At 41.8% G+C, this 14,656-nt stretch overlaps 1 protein-coding gene across 4 annotated transcripts in view; it reads left to right on the forward strand.

Moving 5' to 3' along the window:
- Positions 1 to 3,867: 3,867 nt before the first annotated feature.
- zmym2 (zinc finger, MYM-type 2) overlaps positions 3,868 to 14,656 on the forward strand; it is a 31,144-nt gene continuing 20,355 nt past the window's right edge. For 2 of the 4 annotated variants that reach the window (XM_085135506.1, XM_085135507.1), the window contains exons 1-2: positions 10,242 to 10,753; positions 13,652 to 14,341. In XM_085135506.1, the coding sequence (XP_084991632.1) occupies positions 10,700 to 10,753; positions 13,652 to 14,341 (744 nt within the window). In that variant the 5' untranslated portion in view covers positions 10,242 to 10,699. Of the gene's footprint in view, positions 3,987 to 4,401; positions 4,996 to 10,241; positions 10,754 to 13,651; positions 14,342 to 14,656 lie in introns of those variants that run through there. The other 2 variants (XM_085135508.1, XM_085135509.1) reach the window with 2 other exon arrangements.

Genomic DNA, 14,656 nt, shown 5'->3' on the forward strand with positions numbered 1-14,656 from the left:
GCTTTACAATCAGCGCATAAAGGGCGTGAACACAAAGCGCGGACCCGCCGACAGATCAGAATCAGCGGGCTGTCGGCTTTCAGCCCCGACTGTGAGAAATTCGACATCTAACTGATTCTGATCCGCGGGTTGCGCTGTGTGTTTAAGTCTTTGTGCAGAATCCGTGTTCCTGCTCTCATTTACTGTTTTAGCTGTTTGGTGGTTGTTGAAATTTTGTGAGATTTCACCAGAGATTCTGGCATTTCGGGCAAAATAAATTTGTATTAAAAAATCGATTCAGGATTTTAATGAATCGATTTTACGTAATCCAAGCCAGAATCGATTTTAATCGATGAATCGATTATAAAAACCCACCCCTATTAGTTATTTACTAATTTATGATCTCACTGGCTTTGCTCGAATCAGCTAGTTATTGCTTGTGGCATTCCAAGCACCTCGCCAATAGGGAAGTTGCAGAGTGCCCTCTGGTGGCCAAACTATGCAACAAATAAATAAATAATATGGCTGAAGGGTGTTTTTGCTGTCTCGCTAGACCTACTTTGTCCTGCTACGTATTAATATGATATGCATCATCATGGTTGAGCTGTTGCTCATTTAAATAATGTAGAGTAGTGTCCTCAACATTTTAATAAATCGAGTAAGATAATTCCAACTAAACAAAATCTAAGAGTATTGTAGAGTAGCAAAGAACAGCTCCCACTTTTAAAGAGAGAGACTGAAAAATGTAAGATCATTTTATTGGTCATTATGTGTAAATAATTTTAAAGCTTTGCAAGGAAAAATAACAAGTGAAAAGTGTATATTGAACTGCTAATCTGTTTGTCAATACATTTCTGGAATCCCTCTTTGGCACACAGACAGAAGTAGAAGAGAAACTCATCCTTTACCTAAATAATGTGTAAGTAATGCTTACACCCGAATAACTTTCATTGGAAAGCATTACAAGTTTCTCTCCTACTGTTTTGAATGTTACTGAGAATGGGTAAAATCACAACTTCATCATTTATTACTTGTGACATTTCTACATGCATCTCCATAGTAGAAACTATATTTTTCATCCACCTGCTTCCGCTTATCTTTTCCAGGGTTGCAGGAGCCTATCCCAAGTCGCCAGTCTGTCGCAGGGCTAACACAAAAACAGGCAGCTAATGAAACATCTCACAGAGTAAATGATGGCATGTATAAACAGAGCATACTAGCTGAGTGTTTCAGAGGTCATGATGGCGAGTGGTTCACTGCTCAGTCGGAGAATTATTGGAAAACTAGGCAAGCTTTCGGGCAGCACTTTAAAAACAGACTTAATTCTGTTGCGGAAATCACAGCAGGGGCTCAGCAACACTTGTGAAAAGGATCCTCGGTGACCACAGTTCATCCCAAACCCACAGTGCAATTTGGGGGACAAAAATAACATTTAAACAAAAATCCAGAAATACCACAGGCTGGACCCAAGAGGCAAGGCAAGGAGTTTTATTGCTGCACATATAACTTGTACACCCATGATCATTACTATCATATGAACATGCTTTAAAGCAAAATATCAAACATCTGTTTCAAACAGCGTCTTGCATCTTTAAGCAAGGCCATGCCAAACCACCAGCAGCATGTATCACAGCAGCATGATGGATTTTACTTCTCTGGGAGGCTACTTGAGTGAATCCATATGAGAAGGAAGGACCAACAACACTGCACACGTATGAAAGAGATCTCAAGCCAAGAGCCCCGGAAAAGACATGGAGCTTTTCTTTTAATTTGCCCTTTTTAAATAAAGTAGATGTTTTAAGGAGGGAGTTTGCTAACAGTTGTTGTTAATTAATGCAGTTTTTACAAAATGTGTTCATAAGTAGTGGAGCAGTAGGGACATAAAATCCTACAGCTAAAATGCAGCATGTATTCACACTGCACAACAAAGTTTAACTTCCAAACTGATGGTTTCCAGTCGCCACTGTATCCTAACAATGTTATCAGCGTCATTTCCTCTGTGTTAGTGGTAATAAACTGCTGGTTGGTCAGTGTAACTCAGGGCAAAAAACCCCCAACAACAACAAAAAAACGCACAATTCTTTATTAAAACCGCGTGAATTACAGAGAGGCTGATTACATAAACACTGTGAGTTCATAATAGCCAGTGTGGCACATCATCTTCGATCTTTATCGATCGTATTTAAAAAGAGATTTCAGTGTGATTTGCGCCTGTGAGAAACTGAAATCTCCGACATTTTGTGCAGCGGCGCACAGCCAGAGGATCTGGCAACCAGACACTCAGCCTCATCAGACTGACTTAGAAATAAATCCGTGTATCTTCCATCCATTGCTACCCCTCATCTCGTGAGTTCAGAGATAGCCTGCGCGTAAGGAGGGTAAGGAGGTGGCGGTCCTTTTGTAATTGTTCTCTTTGATCTCTTTGGGCAGCCGACCCTTTAAGTGAATCTGATCCGCACGTTTCAGTGTGACATTTGAACGCACCTGATCCGCCATATTTAACAAACGTGATCACGGGCTCATTCCACCTTTGAGCCACTCCGATTTTTTTTTTTTTTTAAGTAATAACAAAATTACTACTAAACTATAGATTATCCACCTCTACATGTAATAATTTGCACATCTGCCTACTGAAATCAATAGTTACTTAAAGCAGTGTAATTTGATCTGGGCTTAATTTTGCTTTGTAAAGGTGTGTGCGGCATCTTTCTAACACTTTCTGGTGGGCGTCATTAATTTCCCGCCGCCGTTTGGTTTCTGGTGAGTCTCTGGGTGAAATTATGAGAGGAAACTCATGTCGAGCCGACACAGCTGAGAACATGAACTCTCTCAACCCGGATCCTTGTTCCTGATTGGATCCGAGCTGTGTACTTCAATGCAGCTTGTTAAGCTTCGAGAAAGGGGACCCGAAATAAAAAATAAAAAATCAAGAATAACTAAGGTTCATTTCTAGCAGGACTGGCCACACTTGACCTGGGATACATGATATCTATCGAGGATAAGGTGCCAGCATCTTAATGGATTTTTAATTGCTTGCAATGCAGCCACTGATTGGACCTCCTGCGCAGGCGCAGGAGGAAAAGAAAAGAGGGTGAGTCGTAGAAGAGCTCTCACTCCGTATTTACTTCCGGTTACAATAAAAATAAGAGGAAGTAGTTGTTTTGTTTTGTTTTTAGGAAGTTTGAGCTCCTCGCGGTGTATCATTTTTATTTCAGCCGTTAATTTCTACTCAGCTGTGTTTTAGATATCGGAGACTAACCTCAATATAAAACGTAATAACTGTTAATAATGAAAATTACAGATTCAGACCGATTGAATATAAAATGTATAATTACATAAACGGCTAGCTGTGAAGGTTAACAGCGGGGCAAAAACTAAGGGGTGTTTTGCACGGGACAAATTATGCAATTTGTACTTTTATTTGAGGTTTTACCAGCAATTGTTTACCTGTAGTTTCAGTTTATGTCCATTTTCAGTGTTGAAAATGTGCCCAAAAAAATCGTTTGGCCTTTTTAAAATGCTTTCCACAAGTATGTTAACATTCTGAGATTTACATTTCAGAGCAGCTTACATATTCTGTCCAAAATTGAAGGATGCCCCAACAGCCTACTTGCTACATCACAATGGACTATGATGGAAGGACATTGTGTAATAAAGAGGAAAAAACAAAAAACAACAGCATTATAATAGACAACATTCGGCTGTATACCCTCCCTCACATTTATCATGAGTCCATTACTGACTTAATAAAATCACTCCTCCGAATCCCCTCTCACTGAGAACTGTGAATAGATATGTTGCAGGTAAACACAAACCATAAATGAGTTCTCAGAAATTCATATCTGTTTTTGTACGTGAGTGAACGTGCCGTTGACGCGTAGTGAGTGCTCTGCGTAGTGAGTGCTCTGCTCAGTAGATGATCTTGGATATAAACTTGTGCGCACGCGCTTCCGCGGATTAATGTCAAGGCACAAAAGTGGCGCTACACCGTTTTGAGCTCTACTCCGGTAAGCAAATTTCACAGACGTTTTTCGTATTCTACTTTTACGCCTAATTGGCCAAAGTTTGGGGAACTTGTGCGGGGGGGTTAGCCGGATGCCCGGGGAGTTTCTCGGTACTCACACTGGGGCGTGAAGACTCATTAAGGGATGAATAAACAGTTAATTTTAACAGATTTGGTCCTCTCCGTCTCTGCGTGCTGTAGCTACTGCCGCCTCTAGTCTTCAGTATTGTTCAGTTGGCTAATGGCGGACGGCAGGCAGTGCTGTTTTCCGCTGGGGGAGGAGGGAGGTGTGTGGTGGGGGGGTGGGGACAAAATTGCTCTGGTTGTTATAGTAATGGGTTCATACCTAGTTACAGTTTAGGTAACTCACATGATGCTCACGTAAAACACGGTAAGGGAATTTCTCCGGGTCTTGTTTACCACCGCATGACACAAATGAAGCCAGTTCATGTGATATATGAGAGTAGGGCGCCCCTTGCGGTTGCCGAGTATATTTTGCCAGTGATTGCGCCAGGGTGGACTCCGCGTAGGGTAACTTTCCAATTAAAACCCCCATCGTCACAGGTATCGCAGAAATCGGGCTTTTTATTCGAAACCCGGGTCTGTTTCGCTGGCACAGGCATGTGTGCGCCTATAGAGCACATAATCTGGACAAGAACAGGGGTTGTGGAAGGGGGGAAACACGTTTTCCTTTTCCTTTTTTAGGTGTTGGGGATTGTGCTTGTCAGTGGCACACTGCATTAGCCTATCTTGAGAAACATTTGCTTCTATTTTAATATATTTTATGCGAGTAAGTTGCGATGATTTTTGTTGGTATTTTAACAATGGCGCAGTCTGTGTCTGCTCTCCTCCCCTCGATCTGCCGCTAATCCAATGGCTGTTTGCGGCAGGAAGGGGCAGGGGAGGGAGCGGAACGGAACACCCTGAACCACGTTTCTCCTGGACCCCAACTTGGAAGCCAGTCTAGCCTCTCCTTTTTCCCGGGTTATTTATGGAAGAGCTGCGCAGCTCAGGTAGTGCTGGTTCCGTTTATTCTCACTGATCAAAGTTTTGGATCTGCTTTTTATTGCCAAGTTTGTTAAATATCAATGCCGGGGAAGAGAAATGGAAGCTATATCGGGGTCGAGTGATAGTCACCGCTGTAGCCGGGGGCATGGGCCGGATTTTGTGCTGTGGTGGTCCTTCCAAGCGGTGTTGATAATCAAGGGCACGACCAGTGGGACTCCGGCGGCCCCCGAAGGCTTCGTACAGCCTGTCCTTCATTGGGTGTTTTCTAATAATTCACAGGAGGTCTCTACAGCTGTGTATAGCAAGGTTTAGTTTTGCATTCAGGTAACCGGAATGGACCATTTGATTTTGTTTTCTGTTTTTTTTAGCCCATCAGCTGGCTTGAGGATGCTCTGATGGCTGCGCATTACGCATCACTTCTCAGTGACATAAGTCTTATATAATAATCCCAGGCGTTTAATTTGAATATTTTATTAATCGGCTGTTGTCTGCGCAAATACTGGCGCAAACAGCTTTCACATCTCCACCTTGTGACCTGCTGGGGGGAGAGACGGGGAAAAATGTCAACTTCTGTGGCTTCATGCGCAAACTGATGCAGTTGGAAAGGTAGATGAGCACCTCTGTGGGGTGGTGATGTGGCGCAGGCGTTGATTTAAACTGCTAGTCTTGTTAAGGTGTGTGTGTGTGTGTGTGTGTGTGTGTGTGTGTGTGTGTGTGTGTGTGTGTGTGTGTGTGTGTGTGTGTTGCGTGGAGGCAGGCTCGGCCACAGCGCCATCCCACCTCTCCGTTCACCTGGTGTTGACGTTGGGAGTCAAGGTTGCATGTCAGAGCTCATTAATGCTGGGTCCTCGTTTTCATCTCATCCACGTGAATGCAGGCTGTCTCGTAGCTCTGCATTGCAGTCTGAACTGAGTCTAGACCAGGCTATTTCTCCCCCCCTCAGAGCACTATTGAGTTGCTTTGCACATAGATTTCTCTGTTGGTGGAATATCAGGCCAGAAAAGCATGAAGCATCTATCTGCAGCTCAGCTTTGCTTTGCTTTTGGGAGGTCTTGCAAATGGGGAGTGGGTTCCTTTGGGTCTCCTGGCTAGTATTTGGACTCCAGTTAACACCATGGTTACGGACATATGTTATTGCCTTTGCGCAGGTTGTGTTTGTATACATTAGCTTGGGTTGTCGCTTCTAAAGGAAGAACCTAATTATAGTAAGTCAGTGACTTGGAATTCAATCCTTCTTTTGAACAGTCAGGCCTATTGTATTGATCTTGAATGTCATTCTGTTTTGCCTTGTACTTCCTGTCACATGGTCACAGCAAGTAAGTGTTCCTTATTCGGCACTAGTGCTCTACAGTGGAGCAGCTTTTTATTAGCTGCAAACATATACACCTCTGATATAATGACTGCTGAGTTTGCAGCAGTGGCTTTTAACAATGTGAACTCCTATATTTCTCTACCAAGCATACAGTTATCAGAAAGTCTTTGTACTTTGATAGAAAGTATAGGACAGATATGCAGCCCATTTTTCCATATTGAAATTTTTTCTTCGTCTTCCCTTTGCTTGGAAAACACCTGCAATGAAGAACTACAGTTTAAATAAGCATGAAATTGCTTTAGTCATTTGTAACGCAAAATAGCAGTCTGGCTGAAAAAAACGGGGCGTTTGAAAGCATCAGAGCAGACTGAGAATTTGTAGCGGGAATGTTTTAACTTTTTTCAAAAATTATTATTCATTTTGTCACTTTTTAGTTATGAAGAAATTTGGCAAAAGAAAATGATTTTTTTATTTCTTTTTTTGCTGCTAATCTGCTTAAAAATCTTGGGAAGACATGGGATGGGGTCAGTCGTTGTTAATTATCCTGCAGCCGATTTCCTGACTTAGTTGGAAACTTAACGTGAGCGCACTGCTTGACTCCACATCACGACCATGTGTCTCACGTGCTGGATATGGTGCTAAGAGAATTGAAAACGATAGTTAAATTAACTTTATTTGAAAATCAGGTCAAATTTTTTTTAATTTCTGCACCAATATACTGTTGAGGCCCTTAATATTTGACCAAATTTAATAATTTAACTTTCATAGAGATGTTGTCGATGTAAAATGTGGTAGAGGCAGGGTATTCTATGAGCATGCATGGCTCCCAGTAGCAATGGATGACTAGCCTTTCCTTACAATGTGACAGAAGCCCAACACGTTTTCTCTGGCTCAAATGTAAGTGGAAAATTAAAGGAAACCCCGGCTATTAAGACATGTTTGCACTAAAATATGTACTGTGCTTTCAATAAAACATGTGGTATTAAAATACACCAATCTTTTCCTTTTAAGCACATTTTATATAAAACCGATTTACCAGTAGGTTGCCATTGTTATTTATTTCTCAATGCTCTCTGGGTAGTGAGGTCATACGGTTGCACCGCATCCAGTTCACAGTTAGCAGCGCACTGGAAATGGCTTCTGTTCAGCCTTTCCAGTTTGAACCAGAGCAAACCGAGAGAGAGAGAATGAAAATAGTCAACCAGCACTTAGTTTAGATGAAGATGAAAACAATCCGTCACACGAGGACGAGAGAGTGAGGGAAAACTACTGGTGTCTATGTGGCTACTGCTTGCCAATGGCAACGGCGACTGAGAGCGTTTGCAGCAGCAGTATATTAATGACTAACCTTATATTGTGGATGGATTCTCTCAGTGGTTCTCCTGACTGACGTTTGGTCCATTTACAGGATCCTGCCATGCGATTGCATTTGCCCCTAACCATTGGGAACCCTCATATTAACTTTTATCGAGTGGGAAAAAAAGTCTTCCGTTCGTTAGCGTTCGTCCTCCAGCTTTACTGTTTATGTTATGCTAACATAGCTTGTCGTGCTAGCGATCACGTAGCACATCATTATATACCAGCTAGCCCAACTTCAGTAACTCTACAAACATCACTGCTGTTTACTTTCCTGTCATCATTTATGTTGGAAGTGATAGGAGAGCTGTACGTTTTAATTTGATAATAAATCTCTCAGAACATGGTATATTATATTTAGATGGAAGCTAGCGAGCTAACTCCCTGCTAACTTCTAACTCAGTTAAATGTCATAAATTCCATTTTCATGGATGCCTGGGTGTTAAACTTAATTGTTACACCTGGCAGAGCAGCCACACTGATCGATTTATTACAGATGAACAAATTTAGACAGTTTTTCAACTCTTATTAATGCTGCAGTGATCCTTTGACTTTTGCAGCAGTTTGGGCTCAGACATGGCTAATAACGTCAGACTAAAAGACCGGATAGTGCTGGTCTACCAAGTCCTAACCAGGTCACTAATGGGCAAGTTAATTAATACGGTTGCTACACTTTAAAAACCAAAACAGGTTAGCTGAACGAAAGCACCTATACTACCGACAACCAATACATGTCATCATCCCAGAATGCATTGTGTGCGAAAAACATGGCTAATCCCACGGCTCCAAAATAGTTAAACACCAAAGATTTAATGAATAACAATCATTTGTAACATATTTAGAGTAACTTGTCATAATAGTCGGGGTTCCCTTTAAACATAATCCCACAGATGGGTTTCATGTTTGATACTTTTGAGTATCCTTTGCAGAGAGAAACCACCTGAAATCTGGAGCCATCACCAGACAAGGAGTTTCCTCCTCCTCTGTCATGGCCTTTACTGCAGCTGTCTTCAGTTCCTGTTTGTTCATAGAGCTTTCCACCTTTAGTTTTGTCTACAGCAAGTGAAGTACAGCTTGATTGGGTTGACATTAGGTGAATGAATTGGTTATTACAGAATATTCCACATCCATAACTCCAGCTTTCTTAGTATGTCTTGGGTCATTGGAGAGTGTTACTGTGAAGGACTATCCATCAACTTTACTGAATTTGGCTGAATCTGAGCAGCACTGTATCCCAGTAAACGTCATCTGGCTGCTTCTGTGTTCTGTCACATCTTCAGGGAAGACTGGTCACCCATTGCTACTGAAAGCCGTGCATGCTCTTATATTACGCTGCCTCCACCATTTTTCACTTCAGCAAATGCAAATCTTATTATAGAGATTAGCATTTGGTTGAAACGGAGCAGGCTTATAGCATTGTACACTGTTACTTCTATCAGTAGTCACATCATCAGTAAGAACTGGTGACCCGGTTCCATTCGTGACATGCATGCCCAAACGCTATAATTGGAATTCTACAAATTTACACTGCTGAACAGCCTCTTGTGCAACGCCAGCTAGCCAGATAGCAAGTAGGGCTGCAGTGATTTGTCGGCATAATTGCTGACTTTTATTGTCAACGCGTCGTGTACTAATACCACGTAAATGCGTTTTTGTAACTGCAATCAACTACAGGAACATATGGGGGCAGTAACGCCTCTATTGTCTGTCGAGACTGGAGTCAGAACTAATGGAGAAGAAGAACGTAGTGCGACTCACAGAACGGGAGGATGGAAGAAAATGGAAACGGATTTTATTAAAAAATGTGAAAGCATTTCAAAGAAAACAAAGTTGAATGCAGACTGTGGAAAGCAGAGCTTTCCTTCCACGACAGCATTAATGCAGCGCAAAAGCATTTTGCGCTGCATTAATGCTGTCACGTCAGCTCTGGATGGGTCAGTTTTAGAGAGTTAAGTCAGGGCGCTGCATTGATACCTTGTTTATGATAATGTCTGAATAGTAATATTTATGTTTGTAAAGTAATTTTTATGTTAGCTTGCCTGTTGAAAACCTCTCAGGATGATATTTGCTAAGCAAACACCTTTTTAGTTTTGTTATCTAATGAATCAAATGCAATATCAAACCATTAATCAGGAGTAGCTACACTGCCTCCTAGTTTTTATATATTTCTATATAAAATATAAAACCAAATTTGTGATCAGTAACGGTCTTTTCTAATTTTGTTCTGTTTTACTAGTATTAAGCACAGGTGTATAGATGAGTTTGTCCTGTAAAGAGGCTCATGCACCTTTCAAATGGCTAAAGTCATGACAGAGTCATCTTTAGCATGGTTATCAGCAGCTGGGAACATCATCTCAAGGATAAGAGAAAGCCTTACTCCAGAGGATGTTCACTGCAATCATGAATTCATGAACTGAATCATCTGTAAACTTTGGAAACTTTTTGGAATGGAAAATAAAATATTTTTGATTTCATTTGAAGCTTTACTTCAACTTATGGACAGAAGCCTTTTTTAGTTTCCTATTTGAAATTTTCTTTATTTTAAGTACTACTAACACTTGAATTTATGTGACTTAATATTTCCTATTTATTTGATTTTTATTCTGATGGTTTGAGTAATATTAAACAGATATTTGATTATTTTCAAATTCATGTTTCCTGGGTCATTATTTTTATTTCCTATGGGATGAGACTACATGGTGATATTCACAGGTGGGCAGACTTGAGCAGATGTGGCACTGGAGCCTAGAATAGGAGGTTTGCTCACAGGAAGCAGAGAGGAGTTATTGAAGTAGTTATTGACTAATGGAGGAAAAATTGGCAGAATAGTTGACTACCAAAATAATCTTTAGTTGCAGCCCACGACAGCCTTTTAATGGCTGGGATAAGCTCCATCACTGCAATAGATATATGAACAAAAAAAGCACCAGAAGCACTTTTGCCAACCAGAAGTCTGCAGTTTGGAAGTTGTTTAGTTTTGCTTTTGTCTGTCTCTTGGGCGGGACATAACTGCAGCCACAAACTTTGGAGGATATGTCCAAATGGAGTGTTTTACTTCACAGCTGTCCTGTGGGAACATTAAAGCCAAGGAGCTGGTATGTTGACTGAAAAACTGTGTGAAAAGTGACACAACCTGAAAACATAACATGTTAAAGCGTCAATGACTCCACCCCTGTGCCAAACACTTATTTAAAATGTGTTTTTTCCTAACAAGGCCACAGAGTTTGAGTTTTGTTGTTTTATTTATTTAATTATAATATTTTTTCTTCCTAATGTTCTGTCCACTTCCGAACATACACACATGTTGTCTGCGGTGGCCTCTTAGGTCTCATGTCTTCGCTTAACAGTGTCTTACTGTTTGTAAGAATGAACCATGCCTTTTGTTGAATCTACACCTCTTGCACTCCAAGTTGAGAGCACCCGTGAATCGTTGCTAAAAACTAATTCAACATTTGCGGTATATTTATGACCTTTTGTCACCTTAAGCTGACATGAAATAACAAGGAAAAAAGCCACACATAGCAGTGAAAGTTTTCAGTGCCAATATTTAAAAATTGGATATTGGTGATTTATCAATACATCTGTACTGGTATTTATAACAGCGGATAAAACCACTCTTTAACCATGTCATGAGTGTTCATGTTGCATAGTTTGTCCATCAGAGAGGTATACAATGAAGCAAGTTTAACTCGCATAACAAATATTTATGTTTCATGTGTCTGAAAGAAAACTCTTGACTGATATATCAGATTTTAAAATCAGTATTGGTGTTAAAAGGCCTATATTGATCTGGATCCATTCAAACAGTTAAAGCGGTAATTATGAGCACATGTTTTCTATACAAAGCTGTGAGATGTCACTGGCTTTTAGGTGCATGTTTGGAGGTCAGGGTGACCTTGTCACACAGCTAAGCACCTTTTGCTATTTCTGATACTGGGCTTAAAATCTGGAAAACCAGGGTAAATGTATATGGGCCGAATCTGCTCATGCTGAAGTCTTGCTAAACCAGTTTGTTCATTAAGCTAACGAGACAACAGCTAAAGTTCTCTTCATATGTACTGTAATAACCAAGTCATTTACCTGCATTCTTAAAGATGCTTGTGTACTGCTGCGAGTTTTATTTGATGCGCCCCACAGTGCTGAGACCAAAATGGCCACCACAGTGATGTCTGGCTTCCTCTGTAGCTCTTTTACAACTCAGATCGTGTGTTCAGGTGCTTTCAGGCGCTTTCAGGCGCTTCCTCTTCTGGGCAACTGTTGGCGTAATTAGCAGAGCTACAAAGATCATTGTCACCATAGAAGTGTGTCTATGAGCGAGCATCTGTTAGTGTCGTGTGTGTGTGCGTGTGTATGCTGCAGCTGTCAGCAGTGATGTGATATGTGGCTTACAGCCACCCTCACTGCTGTGTTACATGAAAAGGAGATTTTGACAGAGAGGGATCAACAGAGTGCTGACTTCCCCAAAAGTGCCTTGAATATTATTTGATTCAGAATGTGGCACTCGTTCAGATCACTCCATTTTCTGTCCTATTTCTTCTCTTTTGGATCGGGTAGGATGGTTAACGAATTAACTTGTTTGTACGTTTTCACACTACGTGCACGTACATCACTGCTGTTTAGTTTACGAGACACATACATGAACCGCACAACCTTTTAAACGTTGTATTGGTCAACTCAAGAGCACCCAGATGTAGTGCACAAAACAAGTCCCGGTGGTGGTGGTGGTGGGCTTTACCATCACCACGGCAACCAAGGTGTAGCTTCGCTGGTTGCCAAGGACAACAAGAGAGTAGCTGTGTTGAGTGATACACAGGCGTAAGAAGCAGGGAGGGCGGGAGAGACGCGAAAGGCAGCAGGTGAAAACGAGGAGTAGAGTTGCCTGTAGTTGGGTAAGGAGCTTAAGGGAACGGGAAGAGAGAAGAAGAGGATGAAAGGAAGAGGCGTGATGATGAGGAGGAGGGGCCCCCGTTGCTGGGCAGGCACATATGCTCACCCATGGAGACGTCACCTCTGCCGTTGCATGTGTTGAACATTAGATTCCCGCTTTCTTGTGGTAAATGCAACCAGAGAGGTTTATCTGTAGAGAACAAAGGCCTTCACCGGCCTACATCCCTATCATTTAAATACTCTTCTGACAGTATTAGAATCATTAGGAAAAAATGTAGTAGATTAAGACCAAGACTGCTCTGTTTACATGCTTTGTTAAAGATTTTTAATGAATCTGAGTGCAGAGAAAAGTCATAGGAGTTATCATATTGTTAGACTGATCGATAAATTTGAACCTCTGTGTTTAGTACAGCTGAAGAGCTCTGAAATGAACTCCTTGACCTGCTCTTTCTGGAGCAATGTGAGTCATTGTTGAGGAAAACCCAGTTAACGGAAAGTCTTAACCAGGTCCGTTATTGATTGAAATGTTTTTGTCATTAATTTTTGTGTTCTTGCAGTTATTTTATTCTATTTTATATTTTCTTGGAGTAGCAGTTTTTCCATCTTGATTGCAAATGTGCTCACAGACATTCGTGACCTAAATGAAGTAACACGGCGGAAACATTCACATCACTGCCCCAGCATCAGCAAGGCATCCAATTTTGCTGTGGATGTAAGCAGAGCATCAAAGTTATGGCTGTATTTGTGAAATGAAGGCCTCACATCTGGAAGTGGTTGATATTTAGGCGGGCATTTCAAAGAGTGAGCTCACCTAAAATGCCCCACAGAAGGGAAAATCTGGACTTTTTTTTTCTTCTTTTTATTAGATGTTGTGAATGGTGAAGTAGCCATTAAATATAACCGCCAAAAGCAAGCCAGTAAAGACAGGCAGGGTGGTGGTTGTAACAATGACTATTACAGCTGTAGGGCATCAGTTGGCTGTGTGGGGGAAGCTTGCGTCTAGGGACACCTGAACTATCTGTAATGCTGTCAGACGTCATTAAACTAATTGGTAACGCCAACTTTGCATAGCTGTTTCCTAACTGGCTTTTTGTGTGCGTTGTCAGGTGGTTGCCTTTGTGATGGACGGGGAGTCGGAACCAAACCCTGTCGTGGCAGAAGATGTAGGGGAGCGGGTGGAGCCCATGGATGCCACTCCCTCTCCCCAGCAAAACCCCACGCCTCCTTCGGAAGAGTCTAGTGAGGCAGTTTCCATGGTAACGGAAGATGGAGCCACAAAGGAGGGTGGCACAGAGGACAATGATGATGATGTGGTTCTTGTAGGGGAGGAAGCTCCCCAGCCTTCTGCCACAACCCTCTCCCAAGACACGCCCAGCACAGACTGCCCAGAGCTGGCAGCTGCTGTGGCAACTGTAGACACGTCCACAGCAGCAAAGGCCCCCGGCTCGCCTGCGTCTTCCAACGCATCTACAGCAGCAGCACCTCCGAAGCCTCCAACCACAACAACCGAGCCTATTGTCATTGACGACGAGGAGGACTCTGAACAGAGAGACACATCCTCGTCCACTCCGGTGCCTCCTGAAGGCACATCTGCATCCCACTCCCCAGGTGCACTCAGCAGCACTGAGCCAGATTCTGAGATCAGGATAGCCAGTGTCACTACATTAGGGTCTGCTAGCCAGAAAGGAGGCTCCACAGTAAATTCCCCTCCACATCCAGAGGATGCTCAGCCAGACATGAACCTGATGATAACCTCTGTGACATCACTGCAAGGAGGAACAGCAGCTATCGCAGCAGTAAGAACACCCACAACTTTTTTTTTTTGTTGTCGAAGTTTTCATTATGTTTTCATGTTTTGTTTTTTAAATATTTAGTATAATTCTATTTTAATTTTTTGCTTCCACCTAATTTTAGTGCCGACTTTTTATGATGTCTACTAGTAAATGTTGGTGAAGGCAGGTGTTTGTTTGTTTTTCTTTTTGGCACAGCGGTTTTATTCTTGGCAAAGAAAATAATGATTTCTTTGTAATGACACTTGAGCGAGCTGCTATGCCAGTATCTACTCATCAGATGCATCAGCAGTTACTCTAGTTGATGTAGTTGGATTCAGT

This window comes from Neolamprologus multifasciatus, chromosome 16 (genome assembly GCF_963576455.1).
Source record: "Neolamprologus multifasciatus chromosome 16, fNeoMul1.2, whole genome shotgun sequence".
In the NCBI taxonomy this organism is placed as follows: domain Eukaryota; kingdom Metazoa; phylum Chordata; class Actinopteri; order Cichliformes; family Cichlidae; genus Neolamprologus; species Neolamprologus multifasciatus.